The following is a 24,134-nucleotide window of genomic DNA, read 5'->3' on the forward strand; positions in this document are numbered from 1 at the left end:
GAAGACTGACCCTGGAGAGAAGAAACGAAAACATGATGGAGGAGAGGGAAGAAGACACCCAGAATAAAAAAAGACAGGATGGAGCATTGTGAAAATCTGCCTCTGATCAGCCGTTCTCCAAGCATCCATTGAAACGAACTGACCAGTGACTCTCAGCCATGGCAGCGCAGACTGTGCTTCTGTTTTTTTTAGTCTGCATGGGGGAGAGGCTGAGAGATGGCACTTCAGTGGCTGCGAGCCTTTCAGAGGAAGATGATGAATTACAGGTAACATCTGAGAAAAGTCAAAAAGTCCCACTCCACCCAAAGTTCATTGGTATTTCTGTTTCTTTAGTGAGAATCAAAGAATTGGAAGGCCATGTTCAGAATACCAAGGACGAAATGAAAACCCTGACAGATGTGGCTTTTAAATTGAATGAGAGAGAGACTAATGGTTTTGACTTTGTAAAGAACCCCTTAGCAAGGCAAACGGTCGCACTTCTACATTCAGAATCTACTGCCAAATCCCAGATACCAAACCGTTCCCTTCAACCCTCTCTGACTCCAGAAAAAAGGGGCAATTTGACTCTAATGTCTAATAGTGAGGATGAAGTTGTAAATAACGGTCACAGTCTGGACCCCGGTTCAGATGAGGAGTCTGCTGTCCAGCCTGAGCTCCATTTGCAGACAGGTGTTGACGTTCTGCCTGAGAGGACACAGGGCCGGGCTAAATGGGTCGTGGTGTCTGAAGACGGTCGGTCGGGGCTGCGCCTGCTGCAGGCCGAGCCTCACTCTCGCCGCCGCCGGAGCTGGCTCTGGAACCAGTTCTTTGTGATCGAAGAGTACAGAGGACCCGAGCCTGTGCTCATCGGACGGGTAAGCCGTTGTCACAACTAGTCAGCATGTGAATCACCTTGTACAGCAGGCCCCCCACCCCGCCCCACTTGTCAGTTCACATACTAAAGCTCAAGGTTGGTGAGTCTCTACTGTCGCCACACCAGCAGCATTCAACTGCTGTCGGTGTCGCAACAAGAAAAGTGTCTGAGATGATTTAATCCAGAGTACACCTGAACCATTTCGATCCCCGGAGGTTACTTGTAGCACTTCACAGGCAGGCGCTCTGCAGCTAATGCAGCTGCTGGCAGCTTTACTCAGAGTGTGGATTATATCAGCTGTAACGCTAACAGGGAACGCTGCCAGCCACTCTAGCAGCATACTTTATACTGGCAGGCTAGATTGGATTCCTACCAATGCTGTGTACACCTCATAAATGTTTAATCTTGCTCTCTGGCTGTTATTGATACAGTCAGGGAGGGATGTTATAGCAATCAGTAGACACACGAGACTCAGCTCACTGTAAGCGCCGTCCTGAAGTTGATTACTTGTAATAAAACATGTCTGCGTCGTGAGGGGATTGGATGTACTATTCAGTTTTCTTTTTTTTTTCTCAAATGTTGCTGCTTTTATTTGCTATACATACCAGAGATAATCATGTCAAACTTATTACCAGTGCAAGGTTTAAGGTGATTAATCAACAATTCAAATCACAAGATGCAAGATTAACTAATGTGAAAAGCTAGAATTTCACTGCCAAAGAAAGCAGCATGAAGAGGATAGACTGAAGGTGGATGTACTGTAAAAGTGAGAGGAGGAGAAAAATTCTGATTACAGAGAAGGAGAGAGTGACAAAGGAGCAGGAAGAGAAATGTTTTTTTCCTCCTTTTCCTCTTTTGTTTTTATGGATTGGATACATTTCTTCCCCACCGTGAGTGTTTTACCATGCCGACTGCTGCACAGCAGGACTGAGCCAGCAATTAGACAGAGAGGAGAGTCGGGCTGCAAAGAAAGAGGGGCTGGAGAGCGGGGAGTGTAAGCAGAAGAGTGAGACAGGCACCGACACTGACAAAGATGTCTCTGGTGGTGAAGTGTGGGATCAAAACCGAAGCTAGCTTTAAGGAAGAAAGAGGGAGGGGGGTGTGGGTGTAGGAATGAATAAAAAACCCTGAGTCCCTCATCTAGCAATTTGTAGGGTACGCTATCACGAGTTTCTATAATCCCCAACTTTATCCTCCAACACACACCACACACACACACACACACACACACACACAAGTGTGCACAGTGAGCCTCTATTTTTTCCTGGTGTGTGCCTGCGTGTGTGCCAATGTGAATTGTGTGAACTGGAGCTGGGATGAACATATCATCTTGGAATGTGTAAACACTTTCAAGTACAATAAATGGACATCCATCTTAAGGCCACACATGCTTTGACTCACTGCAGACTTAACAACATATAGACAATTAAAATCTGGCTGTGATGCAAATAAATTTCACTTGATAAAATGAATAAGCCCCGCAAAAATCACTCTACACTACTCATTAAATATTAATCAGTCAGTGTTGCTGCTGAATTTTAAGATTCCAGGTTTTAGTTGGCTTGAGTGTGAGTAACTGAGGTCCACAGCAGAGGGTGTGAGTAAGCCTTGTGGATTATGAACATGTGCAGATGTGCCTTAAGGGTAGATAGATGTGAAGGTTCCTGGTCAGAAAGCTCTATGTGATGAAGGCTGAGTAATCTCTTTAGCTTTCTATTTCTGTGTGTCTGGCCTTTTACCCATCTAGCTCACACTAATATCCTCTTGCCATTAAATACTGAACAAGCACTCTGCACCAAAGAGCAAAATACTGTAGATAGTCCAAGGAAGAGGGAGACGGAGAGAGAAATGTGAGCAGATGGACACTGCGTAACAGAGGTAGCTTAATAAAAAGAGAGGAAGACACAAGAACTGAAAAAAGGAGGATTAAAGGTACAGGAAAAGGCAAGCAGATGGATTGGATAAGGGAAGGACGAGACAGATGGATAGAAGAGACAGAAAGACACATACAGATGGATACTTTGGCTGTGTCAATAGTATGCATCTGTGAACATGGGACATTTGCAGGGCCACTGTCCACATTGATGTGCTCTTGCCCTCAACAATCCCCCAATGGCATGCTTGGTCCAATGAGTTAATTAGCTGTATGCATCAGTACTCATCCTGGTCCCATATGTATGTTCCACACCTGGTACCATTCATTTCAGACTCACTGAGCACATCTTGTCTTAACATAAATCATCCATTTCACATGGTCATGTTTGCAGTACTTGCCAGACAAATGGATGAGCGTTAATGAGGGATGCGATATGTGAATTACCATACTGTGCCTCATGTTGCCAATGTTGTGAAAAGATTCACAGCATGAGATCAGATAAATTGTGTTTGCATTAATTTAGTATTTTCTGTATGTTCTTTTCTTACAGCTGCACACGGATATGGACAGAGGTGATGGCCGCACTAAATATATATTGGAGGGAGAGGGGGTGGGCTCTGTGTTTGTTATTGACAGTAAGACGGGCAACATACACGTCACCAAGTCCCTGGACCGGGAGGAGAAGGACCAGTACCGCCTCATCGCAACAGTAACAGACCGCCAGACCGGCCGCGCCTTGGAGCCATCCTCTGAGTTCATCATCAGAGTGCAAGACATAAACGACAACCCGCCCGTCTTCCCCAACGAACCCTATGTTGCCATGGTGCCGGAGATGGCCAACATAGGTATTGCACTATGACAGCATTAAGATGGCTCCAGAATCAGCCACCGCCTTTAATTTACGTTTCAGGTGCCTAAGAGTCTCCCTGTCCTTTTGAGAGGTCTCCCATGGCCTGTCACCTATGCTGCCTCCTCTCTCTAACAGGGACGTCCATAGTCCAGGTAACAGCCAGAGACGCCGATGATCCGACATATGGGAACAGTGCCAGGCTGGTGTATGCCATTACCCAGGGCCAGGACTATTTCTCTGTGGATCCTCAGACAGGTCTGGTCATGGCCACACAAGTGCCGCACATCCCTTCAAAGCTATTTACCATAATATGCCTGGCTGGCTGATGATTACTACTGTATACAGTAAATCCCAGCGGTCTATTTAGATAACACATGTTGTATCTGTGCTGCCATATGTCCAATTGACATTATCTTTTGCAAATGCATCACTGGCATGGAGTCGTTGGTTCTGCCTTATTGTAATTCCAAAATGCATGCTTGTGCATCACTTTGATAACTTCAAGAAGCATTGTGTCACTGTGATCTTTGTTACTGTAGTGTTGTGATTCACTGCTCTCTGTCCTGTCGGCCCTCCCCACCAGGCGTCCTGCGCACAGCTGTACCTGACATGGACAGAGAAACCCAGGATGAATATCTGGTCGTCCTTCAGGCCAAAGACATGGGGGGGCATCTGGGTGGGTTATCAGGGACGACGACGGTCACGGTGAAGCTGAGCGATGTCAACGACAACCCCCCTCTCTTCAGACGGAGTAGGCACTGCTGTTATCAGATCACCACTTAACTGCTGGCTGCTTTCAATCTCACTAACTGTAGAGTGTGTGTGTGTGTGTGTCTGTGTGCGCGCGCGTGTGTGTATAAGATTAAAATGATGAAACATCTTGTAATGGCATTTGTGACAGTAGTCTGATATTCCTTGCCTCCTTTGGGTCCTTGTTGTCTGGCCTGGTGCAAGATAAGCTCTAAAATAACTCAAGCTGAACAGTGTATCAGTCAATATTTCTCTCTCATTTTATGCTTTCCTCCTGTTCATTGTTTTTAACATCGATTGCAATATCATATCCTCTGCCGAGATGATTGGCATTAACGTGTGTGGAAACACTTTTCCATTTGGTCCCTGGGGTTCGAATGGCCTGCGCCTCGAGCAGGAAGAGTGAAAGATCATGTCGGTCTTTTCTTATCCAAGCTTTTCCACGTTCCACACTATTAATATTTCATCCTAAAGTTCAGTGCTTTCTGCTTCAATAGGCAGTAAAATCACTGCAGAATGTGTCTAACACTCTGAGACATACAGTCCATTTCTCTATGTATCTGTCTCTCTGCTTTCTTCCCCTCTTCTCTACTTCTTCTCCGACAGCCTCTCCTTACTGCCATTCATCTTAATGTTTAAAGACCCCTCCCCTCCAACCCTCATGTTGATATATTGCGCTCTAATACAGTGCTTTATAGAAGCAATTTAATATTTCCAAATGCCGAGAGTTTATTATTTATTTACTGATATATGACTGAATCTTCCCTCCCACACCACCTTACTCTAGGTCATTATTTTCTATTTGACAATAATGCGACAATTCAAACAAACAGCTCATCCAATATTCTCTTTGAATATGAGAAAGGTGATTTTAAATGTTCTTTATATTATGGAGGCTTTTAATTATTAACGGTCAGGATTAGATTGAGATATGCCCTGCTCTGCTTTAGATGAAAGCACTGCATTGATTTTGCAGCTAGTTTAAGTGTAGCATTATAGAATGATGCAGAGATTGTCATGTAAATCCATTTAACTGACATGACCTGCCACAGATCATTGGCTGCTTTTTCATGCTTGTTAAATGCCTGTAAAAGTCTGTAATCCAAGCAAAACATAACTGCACCACCAAAAAACAAATGATGGGATTTAAGAAGGTTTTCATTCTCAGATTAAAACTCTTGATGCATGAACTAACTGTAGGTGACAACTAAACATCAGTTTCCAGTGTATTTTGAAGCTTTAAAAGGTTATTAGATTTGCAAAATGCTTACTTCTATCTACAGGTCAAATATAAAAATGAAAATAGCTAAAATTGAAATGGTTGAAATAAGTTGCATATTAAGGTTTCAGTCATTAGCAGAATACTGCTTACTAGAGTGAGGAACTACTTAAGATATTCAGTGCTCTTGTTTTATAAAATATGCAAATGAAACACTAATATAATTGCAACCACTACAGCAACAGCAGTGACATATTACATTATGTTAATATTCAATTTTTGCCACTACAATTTATTTTTCAAGTCTGTGTCAAACTGTGTTTTCGCACACAAAAAGAGCGATGCAGGCACCGTTCTGTCTTTTTCTCCTGTCTGGCTGTCTGGTTAGTTTCTTTCCATGTTCTGTTTTTCCTATCTGTCTTTCTCTATCCAGTGTTTTTCAGACAAATGCACTCTAGTGAATGGTTTGAGGATAGGGACCTGAATCAACATGCAGGGCTCGTGCCCAAAATCATTCAATTCATTCTTTTTCTTCTATGCTGTGCCCATTGCAGGTGCATGGTCCTTCTCTGTATCTGAGTTAGCAGCACCAGGAGTGGAGGTGGGCCGCCTCACTGCCACAGATCCTGATCTGGGGGAAAACGCTCAGCTGGAGTTTACTATCCTGGAAACTGAGGAAGGGGACACATTCAATATAACTGGAAGAGACCAAGAGGCGGTCATTGTGCTGAACAAGGTGAGTGAAGAGACAGAGTGAAGAGACAGGATGAAGAGAGGACACAGAGGTACAGACAATCACGCATGTGTATACAACAACATTCATGTCATACCAACAAAAAGTGTAGAAACGGGATTCACCAACACGGGTGACACAGCTGATTGGATGCGCTTATGCCAGACTTTTTCCATAATGTTGTCACAGTCACTTTCTATTTTCCTGCCACAGAGATTGCATTCAGTATCATTTCAATCAGCCTCTGTCAGGGCTGCCGATAGACGCAGTAAATAAACAAGATATCAGACAAAAACAGATTGGACTCCAGTCCCACAATGCAGTTCACCAGGTCTGCTGTGATACCAACATCCTTGAAGCTAAATATACTCTAACAAAGCTTGCTTTCACCTTGGTTGGATTAGAAGTACAGTGGAGCCTCATTTAGCTGAAATGGCCACTCTACCACCTCTACTATCACATTATTTCAGGGCACTTTAGAATGTGTTCACATACATGCTCTGCTGTTTCAAAGTATTTCTATTTAGTCACCAAACATTTCAACACTACATTCAAACGCCTCTATCCCTGACAGGTGCAGATTAGCGCAGTTCTACAATGTACAATTAATGAATTACAATGAATTGATGATCAGCTGATTGAAAAATATAAATCCTTCATTCAAAAATGTATATTAAAGGAAGCGTATGTGAATTTGCCTTTTTACTTGCTTTATAAGGGTGTTTACGACACCGGACATCCATTGTACAGTGCAAGATTAGATTAAGGAAATGAGGTAAGGATGAGAGCCTGACGGGTAATTGCCTAAGAAAATAAATTACAGAGTAGTATATGAGCACAAAAGAAAGAGGAATATGTGAGTTATAGAAGGAGATATCGAGTGAGAAAAGCAGGACAAAAGAAAGAGGAATATTTGAATTATAGAGGGAGATATCAAGTGAGAAAAGCAGGACAAAAGAAAGGATATGTGAATTATAGAGGAAGATATAGAGTGAGAAAAGCAGGACAAAAAAAGAGGAATATGTTAGTTATAGAAGGAGATATCAAGTGCGAAAAGCAGGACAAAAAAAGAGGAATATGTTAGTTATAGAAGGAGATATCAAGTGAGAAAAGCAGGACAAAAAAAGAGGAATATGTTAGTTATAGAAGGAGATATCAAGTGCGAAAAGCAGGACAAAAAAAGAGGAATATGTTAGTTATAGAAGGAGATATCAAGTGCGAAAAGCAGGACAAAAGAAAGGAATATGTTAGTTATAGAAGGAGATATCAAGTGAGAAAAGCAGGACAAAAAAAGAGGAATATGTTAGTTATAGAAGGAGATATCAAGTGAGAAAAGCAGGACAAAAGAAAGGAATATGTGAATTATAGAGGACGATATAGAGTGAGAAAAGCAGGAAGAATTTTGAATGAATGGTTATACAGTATATATGCATATATGGACATATACATATATGAACAATTTATGAAAGGGCCTCAAAGCATACAGACTATAAGGCTGAGTTATTTTTCACTCTACAGCTGCTGGACTATGAGACCCGCAGCTCGTACTCCTTCTCTGTGGAGGTTGCCAACCCTGTGGTGGACGCTCGCTACCTGAGGAAAGGTCCTTTTAAGGACCAGGCCACAGTCCGGGTCATGGTCCTTAATGCTGACGAGCCGCCGCGGTTCTCCAGGGCTCGGTACCATCTGGACGTGTCGGAGAACTGCCCCCCGGTCTGCTCCGTCGGCCGGGTCTACGCTGTGGACCCAGACACCGGACAGAGCACCAACATCAGGTGGCCATTACATGCTCGCAGTCAGTCAATCACTCACCAACTCACTCACTCACTCACTCACTCTCACTTCCCCCTCCTCTATCTCTTCCCTTCCTTTCCTCTCTTCTGTCCGTTTCCATATCTCAGGTATTCCATCGATCCCCAGTCAGATCCTGAGGCGCTTTTCCGCATCGCCTCTGACACGGGCTTCATCAGCACAGTGATGGAGCTGGACCGCGAGCGGGAGCAGTGGCATAATATCACTGTCATCGCCACACAGAGGGGTATGTCAGCCCTTCTGCCCTCCGGCGCTACGGCCGCCGCAGCCGAGTCGAGAGTCATATTTCACTGGCAGCATAGCCTGGGGTTGAGAATAGAAAGTGAGGAATAGAGATGTTGGAATTTCCTAGATAATTTCAACATAAGTGCTGGTTTCCTTTCCTCCAGACAATCCCAATCTTGTGTCAAGGGTTGTGGTTGCCATAGAGACACTGGACCAGAATGACAATGCGCCGGAGTTGGACAGGCAGTACACAACGTCTGTTTGTGACTCTAGTGCCCCCGGTCAGGTCAGTTTCTGTTATCATTCGCCTGATATTCCATTTCACTTCAGATTGTTTTCTGCGTTTGATCCATTTTCTCCTGAGCTCTGGCAAGTCACATCAATTTTGAAAGGATTTTTTTTTTCTCATTTCTGATTTGATGTTGGATTTGATTTCTTCTGTTAAAACATTATATGATGAGACAAGGGGTATAGCGGAGGTAGACCCACCTAAATCTTGGTTTACCCCCTCCTTTAATTCACAAAATAGTTTTGGGGAAATTTCTTTTTCTACAGTGTCTAAGAGTTCTAAAAATTTTGTTGATTCATTAATAACAGTGGCTGTATGCCTTATCTTCCTCACCTACTAAGGTTCATCCTCCTTTGCTTCAGCACTTGATCATTAAAATAATCTATACTTGCATTAAAAAAGGCTACTAAAATTTTAAGCATATGGTTGACATTAGCTGAGTTGTCTCTGTGGTCAAATAGAGTATCCTCTTCTGTGTTACGCAGGTGGTGCAGGTCCTGCGAGCCGTCGACAAAGACCAAGGAGGGCAGGACACTCCGGTCCACTTCAGCATCCCTCCTGAGTCCAGCTCTGCCCTCAACCTCACCATCAGGGAAAGTGGAGGTAGTACCGATTTGCTCTGTTTTTCTATTTCATACACAATCACAAAACACGACGCCAGCCAATACCGGTGTGTTTGATGTTTTGTGTTTTTTGCCCTGTTATCAGGTGTGACAGCCAGCCTGGTGCTCCAGTCAGCCTTGGAGCCCCTCCCTGGCTTTTCCTCCTCCTTACTCACCCTGTACGTGCCAGTTGTGCTGCGCGATGGGGCCTCTGGTCTGACCAACACTGGCACGGTCACTGTGACCATTTGTCCCTGTCTGAGGGGGGGCATGCAGACAGAGGATAGGGGGAGACAGAGGGACAGGAGATGGGAGAGACACATGGTTTGTCTGCCCATGCCTTCTGCCTCTCCATCTCTCATATTCAGCATGGTCACATTACTAGCCATGCTGGCCTGCATCACCACTCTGCTGGGTACGTTTACTCCACTCAGTGCTGTCGTTCTATCCTTGCGCTTCTGCATGTCTCTGCAGTACTAGCCGTATGCTGTTCTTGACTTTTTGAGCATTTGTGTCAGGTTGCCTCTAAAGACTCTGTGGTCATGTGTCTGTTTTTTGCCCTTTAGTGGTGTGTGCACTGTCGCTGTCATTGCGCCATCAGAAGCGAGACTCCCACTCACCCTTCGAGGAGGATGATGTCAGGGAGAACATCATATCCTACGATGACGAGGGGGGAGGGGAAGCAGACACGGCAGCTTTTGACATTACAGCGCTGCAGAGCATGCACAGAATACAACACATGCAGAACAACAGGAACATGTGAGCTGTGTCCTAAAAAGTTTATCCTTGTGATGGTGGCTTATGGAAGTATCTGTTTGTGTGTGTGTGTGTGTGTGTGTGTGTGTGCGTGCGTGTGCGTACGTGACAGCGTGCGTGTGACACTCTCTGACATTCATCTCTTGGCACAGATGGTACACCCAGCAGAATCCGCCGAGGGCCAGAACGTACAGCTGGAGTCGTAACCCCCGCCCCGGCCTGGACCCTCAGCGGCCAGGCTCTGCTCCTCTCTACGGTCGTCTCTGCTACGGCGTCCACACGCTGCCCGTTCTCAGAGATTATCCAGAAGGGCCGCTGGAGGCAGGTTTGCAACTAGCCCAGCTGACCCACGGGCTCACCAGCAGCCACATCGGTAACTCCCTCGTCATCCAGAACCAGAGCACCTTCGAGCCCGTGGAGCCTGGGGCGGCTCACTCTGCTGAGCTGGGTAGTTATGAAGCAGAACACATGGTGGCAAAGAGCAAATCCACAGTCAGGAACGGAGGCAGCGAGGCAAATTGTGACGCTAAACACACCCAGGACCAGGTCAAGGTCAGATATTAACAGTGTTGATATAAACAGATGAAATTATGCCGCCATTATCCTAAGCTCTCCAAGTGTCTTTCTGTGTCGTCTAATTCCCTCCCTCTTGTTTTCCTCTGCAGATAAACCCAGCAGAAACAGAGGCGACACTAGCAAACAAAGCTGCAACTCTGACCTACTGTGACCCAAATGAATCCTCGTGCCAGAGTCACACCAGCTCTTCATCAAACCAGCCGGAGGGACGACCGGGCTCATCCCAGACGCAGATCAGCACTGGAGCGACCAGCTCTACAGTAGATGAAATTGATACCGATTCCTCTATTCCCTCCGTCTCTGAGAGAAACGATTCCAGCAGCAGCCAGATCAATACTGCGAACGCCCCTGTTTACCTGAAAGGGGACGCGTACAGCATTGTGGGCTCTCTGAATCCAAATAACAGAGGGATGTCTGTGAACGGGACTAGCAGCAGTGGTTTGTACCCAGGGGGAGCGCAGCTTCTGAACATGTACAGACTGGGGAGGAAGGACTTGACCCCACAGCCTTTGCCCTTACCTGGGGCGATGTTTGGATACAACAAGGGTTGGGCGTGCGGGCCGGAGCATGCGCCCGAGAGAACGGGCGCTACCAACCCGCTGTCTCTCAGAGTGGAAGATTTCCTGAATTTCCGTCTGGATCAGGTGACCTTTGACCTGTCCCAGCCACCCTATGACTCACTGCAGACTTACGAGTTCGAGGGGCGCGATTCAAGGGCCGAGTCACTGAGTTCACTGGAGAGCGACGGGGAGAAGGAGGAGGGAAGAGCGGCGGGAGGCATGGAGGAGTTAAACCAGAAGTTTCAGAGGCTGGTGGAGATCATCAAGGAGAGGGAACAGGAGAAGGAGCAGGAGGAAAAGTTGACAGAGGAAGAGACACCTGTGGTAGAGGAAGGCCAGAATGTGGAGGCTACTGTCAATGAGACGCATAAACAAGAAACTGAGGAGGACAAAGAAAAAGAGCAGCAGAGATGGGATTTCTAGAGGACGTGCGCTGGATAAAAAGGAACGTTAGAGAGAGGAGAACTGTCTTGACAGTGATGGATTTTAAGCGCGATAGGGTGGCAAAATACACAGCTTCTGACAGAAATGTTCATGTTTTCCCCCCCCAACCAGAAAATCCAGGATGCTGAGAAGATAGAGCCAAGATCCGTGGCAGAATCAATGCACACCTCATAGATTCACCTCCACTATGTTTATAAAATGCATATGAAATCTGTCACTTTTACACTGCTCTTGTAACTGATATTAATAATGCACTTAGGCTTTCAAAGCTAAAGTTATGAAAAATTCACTTTCTGAAATATTGATTCTGAGCCCTGAAAGCTGCATTGTTAGAAAATAGGCCTCATAAAATATTGAGCGGAATTGTGATATTTAATATTGATAGTTTAATAGGGGCACACTCACTAGAAACACTTGGATTTTGAAATGCAACCTTTGCATCTGAATTGGAATCATATACAGTATGCATACTACAGGCCTATACTGCCACACACATTCACAGAGCCTCTCCAAATTAGTATATATAATAACTGCGTGCATTGCTCTGTATACATTCAGTTTGTAGCCCTGTAGACCCAGTACAACATGGAACTCCAGCAAGTAGTAAACATTATGGTAGCAAAACCTGCTCACTATGCAATTTGCACACAGACTTAGAAATGATTAGATTGTTTGATATTTTAATAAGCACTGTCAAAGACTGTTGTGTACTGTAGTGAAAGTACAGTAAATGATGTCCATATGTAGATACATATCGACCTCGGCTTTAGTGGTTATTGTTCAATGGTTGACACTTTTTTGGGGAAACACTTCCATGGTATTCACTCACTGGAAATTAAATATCTGATTTTCAGTGATTAAACTGTTGGCGATGTAAACTTAGAGTGCTATTCATTTTTTCCCATAAGTTCTTTAATACAACATTTTCACTAGTCGCTGTTGTGTTTGCATTTGCTCATCTAACATTATCTCCAAAGGCTTACTTATCTTTAGGACCCTTTACAGAGAAAAAATTAGACAACCCCATATCATGATGCAATACACAGAAGAAAACTTGTGAGGAGCCCAGAAGACTAGACCAGCTAGAAGAGCAGCAAAAGAATAATTTACTTTGAAATTGTATAATGTTATTCAGACAATCTGTCATTTGACAATGACTCATTTCTCCAGCTATTTCAAAACTCATTTATTATTTAGAAGGTATCAGAGTGAGTTATTAAAATAATATAACATTATTTACAATTATAATATGATAAAATGTATTTGACTTGCCACATTGCCTGCCACTCTGGCTTGTTTATTCCAGCTTTCTGTTTACAGCTGTGGGAAATTAAATCTTAATCAACCCACCATTCTAATGAGAATACAATGTTTTCAAACCCAATTTGAAGGAAAATCGTTGGCACACTGGAAAGAAAAATGAGGTGCAAGAAAGACTGGACTCCACTTCAGGCAAGAACATGAAATGCAGAGGAAGGGAATGGAATACTAAATGAAGTGCCAAATGATAAGCAGTCATCATTATACTGTATACTGTCATTATACTGTGGTGGGCGACTGCTGCTGTAATACTACAAGCTGCAGGAACAGATGACAGAATATTCTAGTATAAAAGACACAGAACAAGACATTTCCCTCACTTTGAGATCATGAGCAGATATGATGTAACACTGAACTAATCATAAAAACGAGTTACAATGTGAAAGGCTTACTGTATAACCACTCCAGAAAACACTGTGGAAAATAGCTAAAATAAAGTCAGGTATAATTTATAGATTTGTATTATAAATGTTTAATTTATGAACTGTATACAATGTTTGCTTATAATATATTTGAAGTATTACATGTTAAAAAGCATATTGACATTCACTAATACTTTACACAGTGCTAATTCTGTGAAGTTGAGGACATCAGCAACCAATTTGTCCCCACAGCAGTTGACAGTACAATGTTGCCACCTACAGCTGAACAGAGGAATTGCATCTGTGGAAACACCCAAGCAGGGTGTGATCAGCACAACACGAGACAGAAATATTGGTGCAAAAAAAGCAGGAAAGAGAGACTCAGTTAGAATAATGATGATTATTCTTATAAATATGTGATGCTCTATTAATCCCTGAACAAAGACAATATCATTTGTATCCATCTGTAACCTCCTCCAAGGGGGTCAGACTGCAGTGTCTCAGGGTTTCAATGTTGTTTGACCAAAACAAAAATGACCGAAAATCTTGAAGAAAACTCACATCCATGTCAAGTCTTCATGTGGGGCTTCTGGACGAGAACCGAACGAGCTCTTCATGTACTAGTTTCATAGTTACTCCATTACGGACTAGAACACAGTGAACACCTGGGGAAGCAGAGATACAGGGTAGGTTGTCATGTTTTGGTTTTAATACTTTAACTATTACATCCTGTGTCTGTAGAGATTTATTCACAGAGCTTTAGAAATGTCTGGGGTTCACTGTGTCTGTGTGTATGTGAGTGCATGTTTGTTTTGTGTGACCATCAACAGACATCTTCATTACCATTCAACACAGAGCCATGAAAAAGAAAACACAACACTCAGTGAAGCCAAATTGATGAACCTATTATCTTACGCCAACTGGCCAGCAGGGGGCAATATAATCAAAGATCAAATTTAAAGTTTTAAAAAAATAATCTGACACAATGGTTCATGGAATTATGAAATTTGGTACACACATACACAGCTGACTTTTCTCTATAAATATGATAATTGGAACAACAAAGTCTGCCATATTAGAATTTATGCTATTTCTCTGTTTTCGCTCTAGTTTTCTCCATTTTTAACTCATCCACACCAAACCTGGTACCCTTTAACCATGAACCTTGACAAAGGGCGTGGCCGATCACAAAATCGACCAGGAAGTCCTCATAAAACTTGGAACCAAGGTTGAGTACAGCGAAGGTATTATGTCTGCAAGGGCATTTTAAAAATCTTCCCAATAGGGTCACCTCAAAATCAGGCCTTCATCTGGACCAGCGAATTTCATCATATTTTGTACATATGCTTCAAGAATTAGGTAAAATATAACATCTGTTTTTGAGGGAAGCCACATAATGGTTAATACCTCAAGTTGGATTTGGATTTATCATTATAAAGGTTAGTGCATGTCAGGAACTATTTTGGACATGTATAACAAATTTTATGCATGGATTACAAGAAGCTCTGCGTGTGCGTGGGATGGTGCAGTCCTCTGACTGTCATGACAGGCCATGTAAATGTCTGTAACGATCATGATGACAAGTCTGACAACCACTGAATTAAACAATAATTGCATTTTTTAACTAGCTCAGCATAAAATCCCAGTACCGACATTGCTGCAATATAGCAGTTCAGCCTATCACTCTTTGGACAGCTGCTCTTATTGCAGTGCAGCCAGAGCCACGTCTCTCTTAATTAGGTAGAGGAGGCTATAAATATGATGTCTGATAGTCTATGATGGAGATGTGCGTGAGATGTGTGATCATCAGGTTGTTTGGCTACTTCAGGTAGGGACCTGAAAAGGTGATTTCACAAGATTATCTCTGGTGTTGGAAAGCCAAGTATTGACAGCAAGACGGATGCAGCAGACACCCAGTGAAACTAAAGGAAAATACTCAAGATTTGACTTTCCTGACCACAGACAGCATCTTCAAATGATACAATGACAATTAAATTCATAAACAAATACAGACTGTGTATAGTGCATTTGTGCGTATGTCATATATTTGCATTTGACCTCAGCTATGAATGGAACCAAACACAGGCAAATCCTTGAGGGAGAATCTGCTTCAGAGTGCCAAAGACCTTGGACTGGGGTGACACTGGAATGGATCCAGAAGAATGTGGGTGTCCTTGAGTGGCCCAGCAAAACTCACTACATCATCCCTGACTGACCGACCTGAATTTGCCTCTTGACGACCACGGTGCCATTGTAACTATACATATATATAAAGTATATATGTCAGTATGGGGTAAGAGAGGGGCGACCCTGGACATGTGAGACTGAACCACACTGAGGATGAAAATACCTAGTCGACTGATGTCTGAGATGTTTCTCTGTTCGTCATCAAAGAACATCATTTCGCTGTACTGGTATCCACTGTCAGCTTGTAGCCTGGGGAGAGAGAGAGGAAGACAGGTCCGTATATAACAAACAAACTCCAACTGAGTGGTTCAGTCCACTCACAGCACACATCACCTCTGGGCCCAAATTTTGACACATTTTGATTGTAGAATTGTGCGTTGAAAATTGTGTGTCGTGTCAGTTAAATTTCTTTTTGAGTTTTTATTACATGAATAGATCAATCTCATGCATTCTACATTCCTCAACAAAATGACATTTTAAAATGATCAGAAATGCTTAAATGATAATTAATATCACCAGGGATATATGAAGGTGTGATTCAAGTTAAATATTTTTTTTTTTAGTCTATAGACCCACATCCACCATGGGCCAGACTTTACCGCTCTATTGCCAGCTCCTCACATTGCCTCTGCACTCACTCACTCACACACACACACACACACACACACACACACCAACACAAACACAAACGTCTGTTTAAATTGCATTCAAGATAGAGGCACTAGTGGCAAGGTAATAAAATTCTTGACTGCATTTTCAGACTTACTTTTTAAAGTGGGTGATCTTTGAACCAGGGTATATTTCTTTTAAGGAGATGTACTGGTTGAGTTTGAAGAGCGACAGGAGCTGATTGGCTCCATTCACCTCCCCAGTGCTGAAAAATAGAGAGAAGACTGCACCATGACATCACTGAACCAAAAAAAACTTTATTATCAGTTTAAGGTAATGCAAAATGTCCTGGATTCTTGATAGCTCACCGTGAGGCGACGCCGATCTTTACACCCTGGTTGTGGAGAGAGGTCAGGACTTCCACTGTTTCTTTATAAAGAGACACCCGCTGACGCCCTGCATCCAGCACCACTCCCCTACACAGAAACCACCAAACCCTTATAAAAAGCGAGTGTCAGTAAAAAAAAAAATGGATATGTGCACAACAGAGCCCAAGAACTACATAAAATATAATTTCAAACTCTTAAGGAAAAATTTCACAAATTGTATTATTTCATAATATAGGTTATTATAATCTGTTATCTCTCTTACTGTGGTTTAATAATGTGATGATGTGATGTAATGGGATGGTTGGATGTTAAGTGCTTAACCACTTAACCAAGTGCTAACCCTTGGCTCCACTGTTATTACTGTGATATTAGTTATCACTTCAATCTAACCTGTCAAAATGCCAGTCGGATAACACACATGTAATTACAATAGTTCAATTAATTGTTTTAAACTGCCTTCTATAATGTCACTCAGACCATTTCCTAACTAACTTGTATTTGTTTTGAAGGAAATCAGGAAAACTACGATTATCTTTGATGAATTCAAACAAAATATCAACTCATAAAACCTACAGCCTGACTACAGTGGCTTTGAGAAAACAAGAAAACAAGAAAAGTCTTTCAACCCGGATGTTTTCAGCTTGATATTTGAGGTTGTGCATGTCAACGACATCGGCTATTAAGGGAAGTCAGTACATGTCAATAAATGACAGTGACTGCCAATATATGAACATAATGTGTCTGTTTCTAGCTACTTACTTATCTTTACGAAAAGGCGGTTCGACATGGGTATCCACCCAGAAGGGCCAGAGAGTATAATCTGGAGGTAGAAAATACAAGTCACTTGAAGGGGCGACTACTAGGTTAGCTAGCTAGCCAGACAGGATAACGTTAGGAGCTTACCCAGGTCGAACACGACCATTTTTGGTTTGTTCATAGTTAGTGCGACAGTTTAGCTTCTTAATGAATCAGCCGGTTTCCGAAGATAAACGCTATCTTCACAATAATCAGGTGAGCTGTAATGCTGCTGAAGTGTATGTGATTGTGCATTCACGTGCTGTCTGGATTATCGGATATACGAGTTTCCCACCAGGAAGTAGTATCATGCTGCGTTCAAGTGCAGGTGGGAAGGTCCGACATCCAGGATTTCCAAGTCAGCTGCTACACAGCATTGAATTTACGTGCTATTTTGTCGGTTTAGTCAAAAGTTAGGTAAAATGGTTACTGTGGCTAACTACAAATGTATTATAAAGCTCTTGTATTAAAGTGGTTTCTTACTATTAAACGACACAACACCTCACGTCGTTGAAGACCCACTTTGAGTCCCACTTCTACGCAAATGTGCATTCATCAAACAAAACACATACCTAAAAAATGCATGGGAAGCTTGTCTAAATATGCATTATGTAACACATTTTAAATTCAAATTCACCCATGCTGCCAAACAGCAGACAACTTATGCAATATCAATCTGATAACCAAAATAATAAAGTGGGCCTGAAAGCAAAAATAAATGGACTGTAGACTTTTAACTTCTTTAATCACAATATGGTCTGTTACAGGGCTTTATTGTAGACACATGGTAGTCTATCTGCCAAATTTCCATTGATGATCTCATACACACACCCCACACACACCCTCCATCAGTTAGTGGGGTTGACATTTCCATCAATATGTTGCATTAATTCACTCATCTAATTCAATTAGACACAGTAAAGGACCAAGAAGGTGTATCGATTCCACTCTCTATTATTGTATATGAATGTTCAGGTTCTTGCAAGCCAAAGTAATAAAACAAGATGTTGAAACTGCATCAATAGATCAGTCATTTGATCTCTCGCCTCCTGTACACTGGACCAGTTAAATAAGACGTTCATTTACATTTACTATATATACTGTTGGTACATGGTCACCTAAACTCTTTTCAAAGAGCAGGTCACAGATGTAGGCCACTGAAAATTATCCACACACACACACACACACACACACACACACACACACATACACATACACGGAGAGAGAGAGAGATGGATTTTTCTTTCATTTATGAACTGTATATAATGTTTGGTTAAGAAATCTTACACCACAAGACATTGCATCATCCTTCAACAGTGAATGTATCACTTTGCTTAGAGAATGACAATACTTGCATTAAAAATTTGCAATGCCAGTTGTGTCAATTTAAGTCCTGCAGGTAGCACATGTAAAAGATTACTGTTCAGCACATGACCTTTCAAAAAAACATGAAAATTCAGCAACATTGTTAAATCTCTGTATACAGTAGGCCTATTCATTCAAGCCGACAAACTGCAATTAAAAAAACATAAAGCACAGCTTTACTTTAACTATCTTTGCACATTCCTAGATCATAAAAAACAGTGCAACAAAATATCTTTTTTCTTATCTTATTTATATGGTGCACTTTTTATATTAGCCTTTACATCTGTGTGAATCGCTCCTCATCTGAGAATCCTCTGTTGTAAACACCATCCTGGTTCTCACATGCAATGCCATTCTCTGCTGCTTTCACCCGTGCCTCTTCTTCATCGTGCTCATCTTCCGTCTTCCCATTCTTTTTGCTAGATAAGGATTAGCCAGGCACAAGAATGACCAAACTTAATAATCGCACGTATATTTACAAAATGATGAATGTACTGCATCTGAAAATCATTTGCTCACCGTCTCTTTTGGACCAGAGAAAACACAAGCAGAGCGATGATGCCAGCACAAACTGCACCCATGACCACCCCAAACACAATGAGCCATGGAGGGGTGTCAGGGTTGACTGGGGCTGCGAAGGTGGGATTGATGCCGACAAACTCCAGGGTGCGATCTGTCAGCAGAAAGGCGTTGTTGATGCGATGTCTGGACATTCTGTTGGGCAGAAAGAGGTTTAGATTCAGTATGGACATAATCAATCTGCAAGAAACCACACTGGCTTATTGACATTCAGTAAACAATTTCTAAACATGTATTTCTACAATGGATTTCCTGTTATATTGTTGCCATTTTGAGAGTTTTCATTTGCTATTTGGTTGTTAATTTTTTAATTAACTACCATGACAGGGCATTAACTGTGCACAATTAATTTGAATCAAGCTTTCACCAGGCTTGAGCCTTTTGAGTTACTTTAGTGAATGTCCAAAAAACAATCAAAAATCAAGTCTAGATAGATAGATAGATAAAATGATAGAACGATAGAACGATAGATAGATAGATAGATAGATAGATAGATAGATCACACAAGTCCCATTTTTTTGTGCTGCATACAACAGTGTGCCACTGCTCTGTGGCACCATCCCCAAGTGGAGTTGTTTGCAAAATGTACATATATTCCAGATTAGGTTTTTGTACAGTCTGCTGCAGTACTAATGCAGGTTTGATGAATAACGGGAACTTCTACAGTCGCTACAACTGTAACAGTGCAGAGTAACAATAGTGTAGCTCATATTTTTAGAATCAACTAGGATTCATTGTGGTTGTTTGGCAGTTGAAATATTGGATGTTGAAATGTGATTTGGGCAGCATGGTTGCATAGTGAGTAGGGAGACCGCTCTTCAACCAGAGGAGCCAGGTTCAAACCTCTGAGCTGGTAAGCATCCATCCTGCTGAACACTACCAGCTGCAGGTGTGCTGCTCTGTAACTGACCTCTGACCTCCCAAGGGAGGGGGCAACAAAAGAGAATTTCCCTATGGGGGGATGAATAAAGCATCATCTTATCATTATTAATGTAGTTCATTACCTTACAGCATTCTCCACCTCTGCCTTATCAACAAGGCGTGAGGCATTCTGAGGTGACACCACCACGAACCAGAAGGACACCCTCGGAGTCTCATCGCACACAACGATGCTGGACACACTGGTGAAGTTCCACAAGGCAACAAACGGCATGTCAGTATCGTTACATGTTGCATGAAGAATGTGTCATTGGTTTAATTAAGGAGAGACGTAATATTATAGTTATCATGCCTTGTTTTATAAACACATTAAATTCTTACTTGAAATCCTCCGTGTCGAAGTATCTTCTCATGGCAAAAGCCAGAGTCGCTCGGAAAAGGAACATTTCATTTTCATTCCATTCATACTGAAATACCAATAAACAGAACATTATATAACCATGCTCTTTTGAGAAAGGACCTTCAAGGTTGCTTGATCATCAGTTGGACCTTGTCCTCATAATAAGCAATCACGCTCATTTTCAAATGAGTTATGGGCAATAATTAGTATATTACTATTTGTAAGGGTAGTTGTATGGATAAACAGTTGATGGTGGATAGGAAATTATAGGCCTAATTAGAACTAGATCTAGAATGGATAAACAATGATTTATAATATAATGCTTGATAATGTGTATATACGTACAGCTTGGTCTCCCAAGGCAGTTTTGATGCTGAGTCGGACTTTGTAGCCATCTGAAGAATCTATAAAACATAATAATAAGACATAAATGACATGAATGGCTGCAAAATGTCATGAATTTATGTCATGTATGTCAAATAAAGGGCAACATGCGCATGTAGGCATAGCTGCTGTGTTCTCTCAACAAAGACCGTTACAGCTGTTGACTTAAACATGAGCACTGTGATGAGAAAACAACGTCATTTCATCTAAGCAATCATTTCTCAGAGTGAAAATGTGTGAGGTTTTCCAAACTCTGAGGCTCCAGCTACAAAAGCCTGGTTTTAGTCTTAACTTTTGATAGCCAGTAGTGTCTTGCTATGCTATTTGCTCACAGGGTCTTAGAAAGTCTACCATGCAGACTAGCACATATGATTTTAGGATCACTTCTGAACTCTAATGGAAGCCAGTGTAGTAAGATTTGAGTTATGTGGTAAATCCGATGTTGCTCTAGTTAAAAGAATAGCAGCTGCATTCCACATATAGTTGGAGTTGAGAGACAGCAAGGAGGTAAGCAGAGAAACATACTGAACTATAGATTATTGTAAATACATAAATATTTTATATTGGTAGAAATACACTGTGGCACCAAAGGTAAATAAAACCAAATGAGTACAAGCATATGATTTTTGAGCAGCAATGCCAGAGAAAAATCCCTACGACGAAGAGGATTGACCAAGGATCACTTACCTGGCACACAGAGCTGTTCTGCCAAGGCCGGTGCCAGGCAGAGCAGGAATAAGATCTTTTCCAACATCACCACTGAGGATAAGAAGTGAAATAACACAAAATGCTGCAATAGCTGAGTCAAAGTCCCAGTGGCCAAGAATTTGAGGAGGTCAGCAGAGGAACTTGGATGTAGGAAGCCTGGGTTTAATGGTTAAGCTAAGACACACCTAAACAACCTGTCCTCTTAAAAATGGCTCCAGCGCTTGTCAAAGAGCCAACTTGCCTTCAGTGGAAGACAAGCATTACATGGAAACAGTTAAGTGGGTGCTGTAGTGAAAATGCTGCTGTTTGTTCAAGCCTCTGAGGACCCAGATAGGTTTGATAATGTGAGAGAGGCAGACCTCCTGGAGAAAAACACACTGGCCCAGTCTGCTTCTGTTTACTCAGCGGCGTACAGTATGTGACTTAACCATTGGACGTGCCAGATGCTTTTATGTAGAGTAGCAACATCTTTCCCTTTTTTTGTTTCAACAGAAACACACAGATGGTATCAGACCAATTGTTCAAACTGGCCAAGTGGCGTGTCTGACCATATCTACATGCTGATATCAACTTTTAGTGAAGATCAACAGCAGTTGCATTTCCTTCCCACGGTGGAGAGCAAAAGCTTTGTTTGACATAGAGGTTACAGAATGCTGATCTGTTGTTTTTTAACATATGGTATGCACTCAATTCAGCACATAACAATATATGATTATAGTGCAACAGGTCTGTAGATCATGGACAAAGTTGTAATTAATTCAATTAATTCCTACATTATATAATAAGGGATTTGTAGTGGGTAGAACTGACAAGCATCAACCTCAAATGCCCTAGTTTTCTATTTAGTATTTGTGTTTGCCTTTTGTGTCGTGCCTACAGTTACTAGTGTCAGTTTGCTATAATGTGCCAACTCTTGCTATTTATTACCAGATGCGCTTGCTCCCTATCTCTCCTGGAATTTTTAAGCCCTAAACATGGTTAAGGTCAAAGATGGGGCCACTCCCACTAACACACTTCGTTAGCCTAGTTTTATTATGTGATGTGGGACATAAATTGTTGAATAACGTCAACTAAATCTCCCATAGTAGATTGGTGGGCTACACCTTGTTAGTGCGCTCAGGATAATGTAGAATTTAAACATGGAATGCTGTGATGCTGTTATATATAGAGCAAAACATTAGTTAGATCAGAATATAAACTGGTGCTGGCATTACAGAGACAATATTGAAATTTGTACTTGAACATTCCTCTGTCTGAGCAAAGATTTAAAAAAAAAAGTTGTTACACTAGACAATAGACAATTACAATGAAACTTGTATACCCCAGGTAAACACTCAGTGTTAAAGTTAATCATCCATTCTGCCCTGACTGCCAGTCTTACAATGTAGTTAATTTTTCAACCACTGTGCTTTGTTGTCAAGGCTGTCTAAATCAGCCATTGATGGAAACACTAAAACTAAGTTTACACATTCTCAAGGAAACGTCTGTGGCTAAGTCTCTCTCCTGCTAACAGGCTACTGATTTTCAATCCGAAATGATTTTATATTACATATTAGATACATCCACTTAAAATCCAGGCACATAAAATCGTTCCAGGCACATAAAATCGTTCTCCTCTAGTAAATGACCTTTTGCTCCCATAAAATGTCATAATTGTTTTCCATTACAGTAAACAGGCAACACCCATAAGGAAACAGCCTGACAGCCTGAAAACATTTTACTGAGATGTACGAACCTGGTTGAACCACTCCCCATAACAGATGATAAGACATAAACTTTTTTATTATGTAAAAAGTACTGTGTGTCTACCATCGGTTGCAGTAAAGCAGTGTGTTGCATTGTGTTGCGTTGCTGCGTTGCTGCGTTGCGTTGCTGCGTTGCGTTGCTGCGTTGCGTTGTGTTGTCTTGTCTTGTGTCCAAATTAATTTGGTTGTTTAGGAAATTATGATTGAAAATTGTCAACCAGCCTTAAGACTTAAACTTCTCTGACCTGACACACAGACGGATCAGGAGTCACTCCATATTGTGAAGAAAAACAAGGCTAAATCTTGATAAACATGAGGTAAAATAGTAACTTTAGCTGCCAATTTCTTCAGAAAAAATTGGGGAACTATTTTAACATTTCTGATATTCACCTTTGGATTGCTCCCAACTCAATATTTGCAAGAGATTGATTTACATTATTTGTTTTTGCACCACTGTAGATACTTTCCTTAACAGAGGATGGCAGCAGAGGCACTATGGGTACATTAGGCCCTATTGATTTTTCCTTACCAAAGCCCTTACTTGGATTTGAGGAAGCTATGTGGAAAGTACAGGTTAATAGTCAAAGTAAATGAATGAGCTACATTCCTCTTTTTAACATAGTCCCACCTTTAAAAGACATGTTTAAAACTACAATGGTCCGGATTAATGCTTACACAACCCCATCTCCTTTTGATGGATGGTTTTGGTTGCAATATGGCAGGCTAAATTAAGGCTGGTGCAGCTCATCCATAGTTAATCTTATGATGTGCAGCGCAGCATATGAACAGTCTAAGAAAAAGAAAACGTACTCATCAGGACACAGTTTTTAGTCTGTTTATTCATTGACAATAGTGAATTAATGCAGT

The 24,134-nt window shown here is 41.9% G+C and overlaps 3 protein-coding genes across 4 annotated transcripts; 1 reads left to right on the forward strand and 2 right to left on the reverse strand.

Annotated features, from left to right (window-relative positions):
• The first annotated feature begins 3,279 nt into the window (after positions 1–3,279).
• cdh24a (cadherin 24, type 2a) lies at positions 3,280–11,524 on the forward strand. Its single transcript, XM_071912852.2, has 12 exons — positions 3,280–3,574; positions 3,715–3,834; positions 4,163–4,330; positions 6,103–6,284; positions 7,800–8,056; positions 8,183–8,319; positions 8,483–8,604; positions 9,093–9,210; positions 9,316–9,624; positions 9,776–9,968; positions 10,118–10,517; positions 10,631–11,524. Exons 1-12 carry the CDS (start codon positions 3,292–3,294, stop codon positions 11,522–11,524), a joined length of 3,183 nt encoding a protein of 1,060 aa, XP_071768953.2. The 5' UTR covers positions 3,280–3,291.
• A 1,208-nt stretch (positions 11,525–12,732) lies between these two features.
• mdp1 (magnesium dependent phosphatase 1) lies at positions 12,733–17,466 on the reverse strand. Of its 2 annotated transcripts, XM_078285707.1 has the most exons (7): positions 17,316–17,466; positions 17,172–17,232; positions 16,392–16,499; positions 16,181–16,288; positions 15,578–15,663; positions 13,789–13,892; positions 12,733–13,528 (listed from the first exon to the last, which is right to left on the reverse strand). In XM_078285707.1, exons 1-6 carry the CDS (start codon positions 17,347–17,349, stop codon positions 13,804–13,806), a joined length of 486 nt encoding a protein of 161 aa, XP_078141833.1. In that variant the 5' UTR covers positions 17,350–17,466; the 3' UTR covers positions 12,733–13,528; positions 13,789–13,803. The 2 variants fall into 2 exon arrangements, with proteins under 2 accessions (XP_078141833.1, XP_071768946.1); XM_071912845.2 differs by having other exon boundaries at positions 13,210–13,892.
• Positions 17,467–18,849: 1,383 nt separating this feature from the next.
• Positions 18,850–23,302, reverse strand: cltrn (collectrin, amino acid transport regulator). The gene is made up of 7 exons (XM_071912850.1): positions 23,258–23,302; positions 21,502–21,573; positions 20,776–20,834; positions 20,412–20,497; positions 20,156–20,272; positions 19,092–19,286; positions 18,850–18,991 (listed from the first exon to the last, which is right to left on the reverse strand). The coding sequence occupies exons 1-7, from the start codon at positions 23,292–23,294 to the stop codon at positions 18,850–18,852; spliced, it is 708 nt and encodes a 235-aa protein (XP_071768951.1). The 5' UTR covers positions 23,295–23,302.
• Between the last annotated feature and the right edge of the window lie 832 nt (positions 23,303–24,134).

The sequence above is a fragment of the Centroberyx gerrardi genome, chromosome 9, assembly GCF_048128805.1.
Source record: "Centroberyx gerrardi isolate f3 chromosome 9, fCenGer3.hap1.cur.20231027, whole genome shotgun sequence".
In the NCBI taxonomy this organism is placed as follows: Eukaryota; Metazoa; Chordata; class Actinopteri; order Beryciformes; family Berycidae; genus Centroberyx; species Centroberyx gerrardi.

Coding starts and splice junctions, on each gene's coding strand:
- cdh24a (XM_071912852.2), top strand. CDS start 3,292: ATGGACAGAGGTGATGGCCGCACTAAATATATATTGGAGGGAGAGGGG. Junction 4,331..6,102: donor CCCCCCTCTCTTCAGACGGA/GTAGGCACTGCT, acceptor TGCCCATTGCAG/GTGCATGGTCCTTCTCTGTA. Junction 9,625..9,775: donor CTGCATCACCACTCTGCTGG/GTACGTTTACTC, acceptor TTTGCCCTTTAG/TGGTGTGTGCACTGTCGCTG.
- mdp1 (XM_078285707.1), bottom strand. CDS start 17,349: ATGAACAAACCAAAAATGGTCGTGTTCGACCTGG. Junction 15,664..16,180: donor AAGATCACCCACTTTAAAAA/GTAAGTCTGAAA, acceptor CTCTCTCCCCAG/GCTACAAGCTGACAGTGGAT. Junction 13,893..15,577: donor CTCAGACATCAGTCGACTAG/GTATTTTCATCC, acceptor CTGCTTCCCCAG/GTGTTCACTGTGTTCTAGTC.
- cltrn (XM_071912850.1), bottom strand. CDS start 23,294: ATGTCTTATCATCTGTTATGGGGAGTGGTTCAACCAG. Junction 21,574..23,257: donor ATGGGGAGTGGTTCAACCAG/GTTCGTACATCT, acceptor TCTTATCCTCAG/TGGTGATGTTGGAAAAGATC. Junction 20,273..20,411: donor TTCGACACGGAGGATTTCAA/GTAAGAATTTAA, acceptor GAACTTCACCAG/TGTGTCCAGCATCGTTGTGT.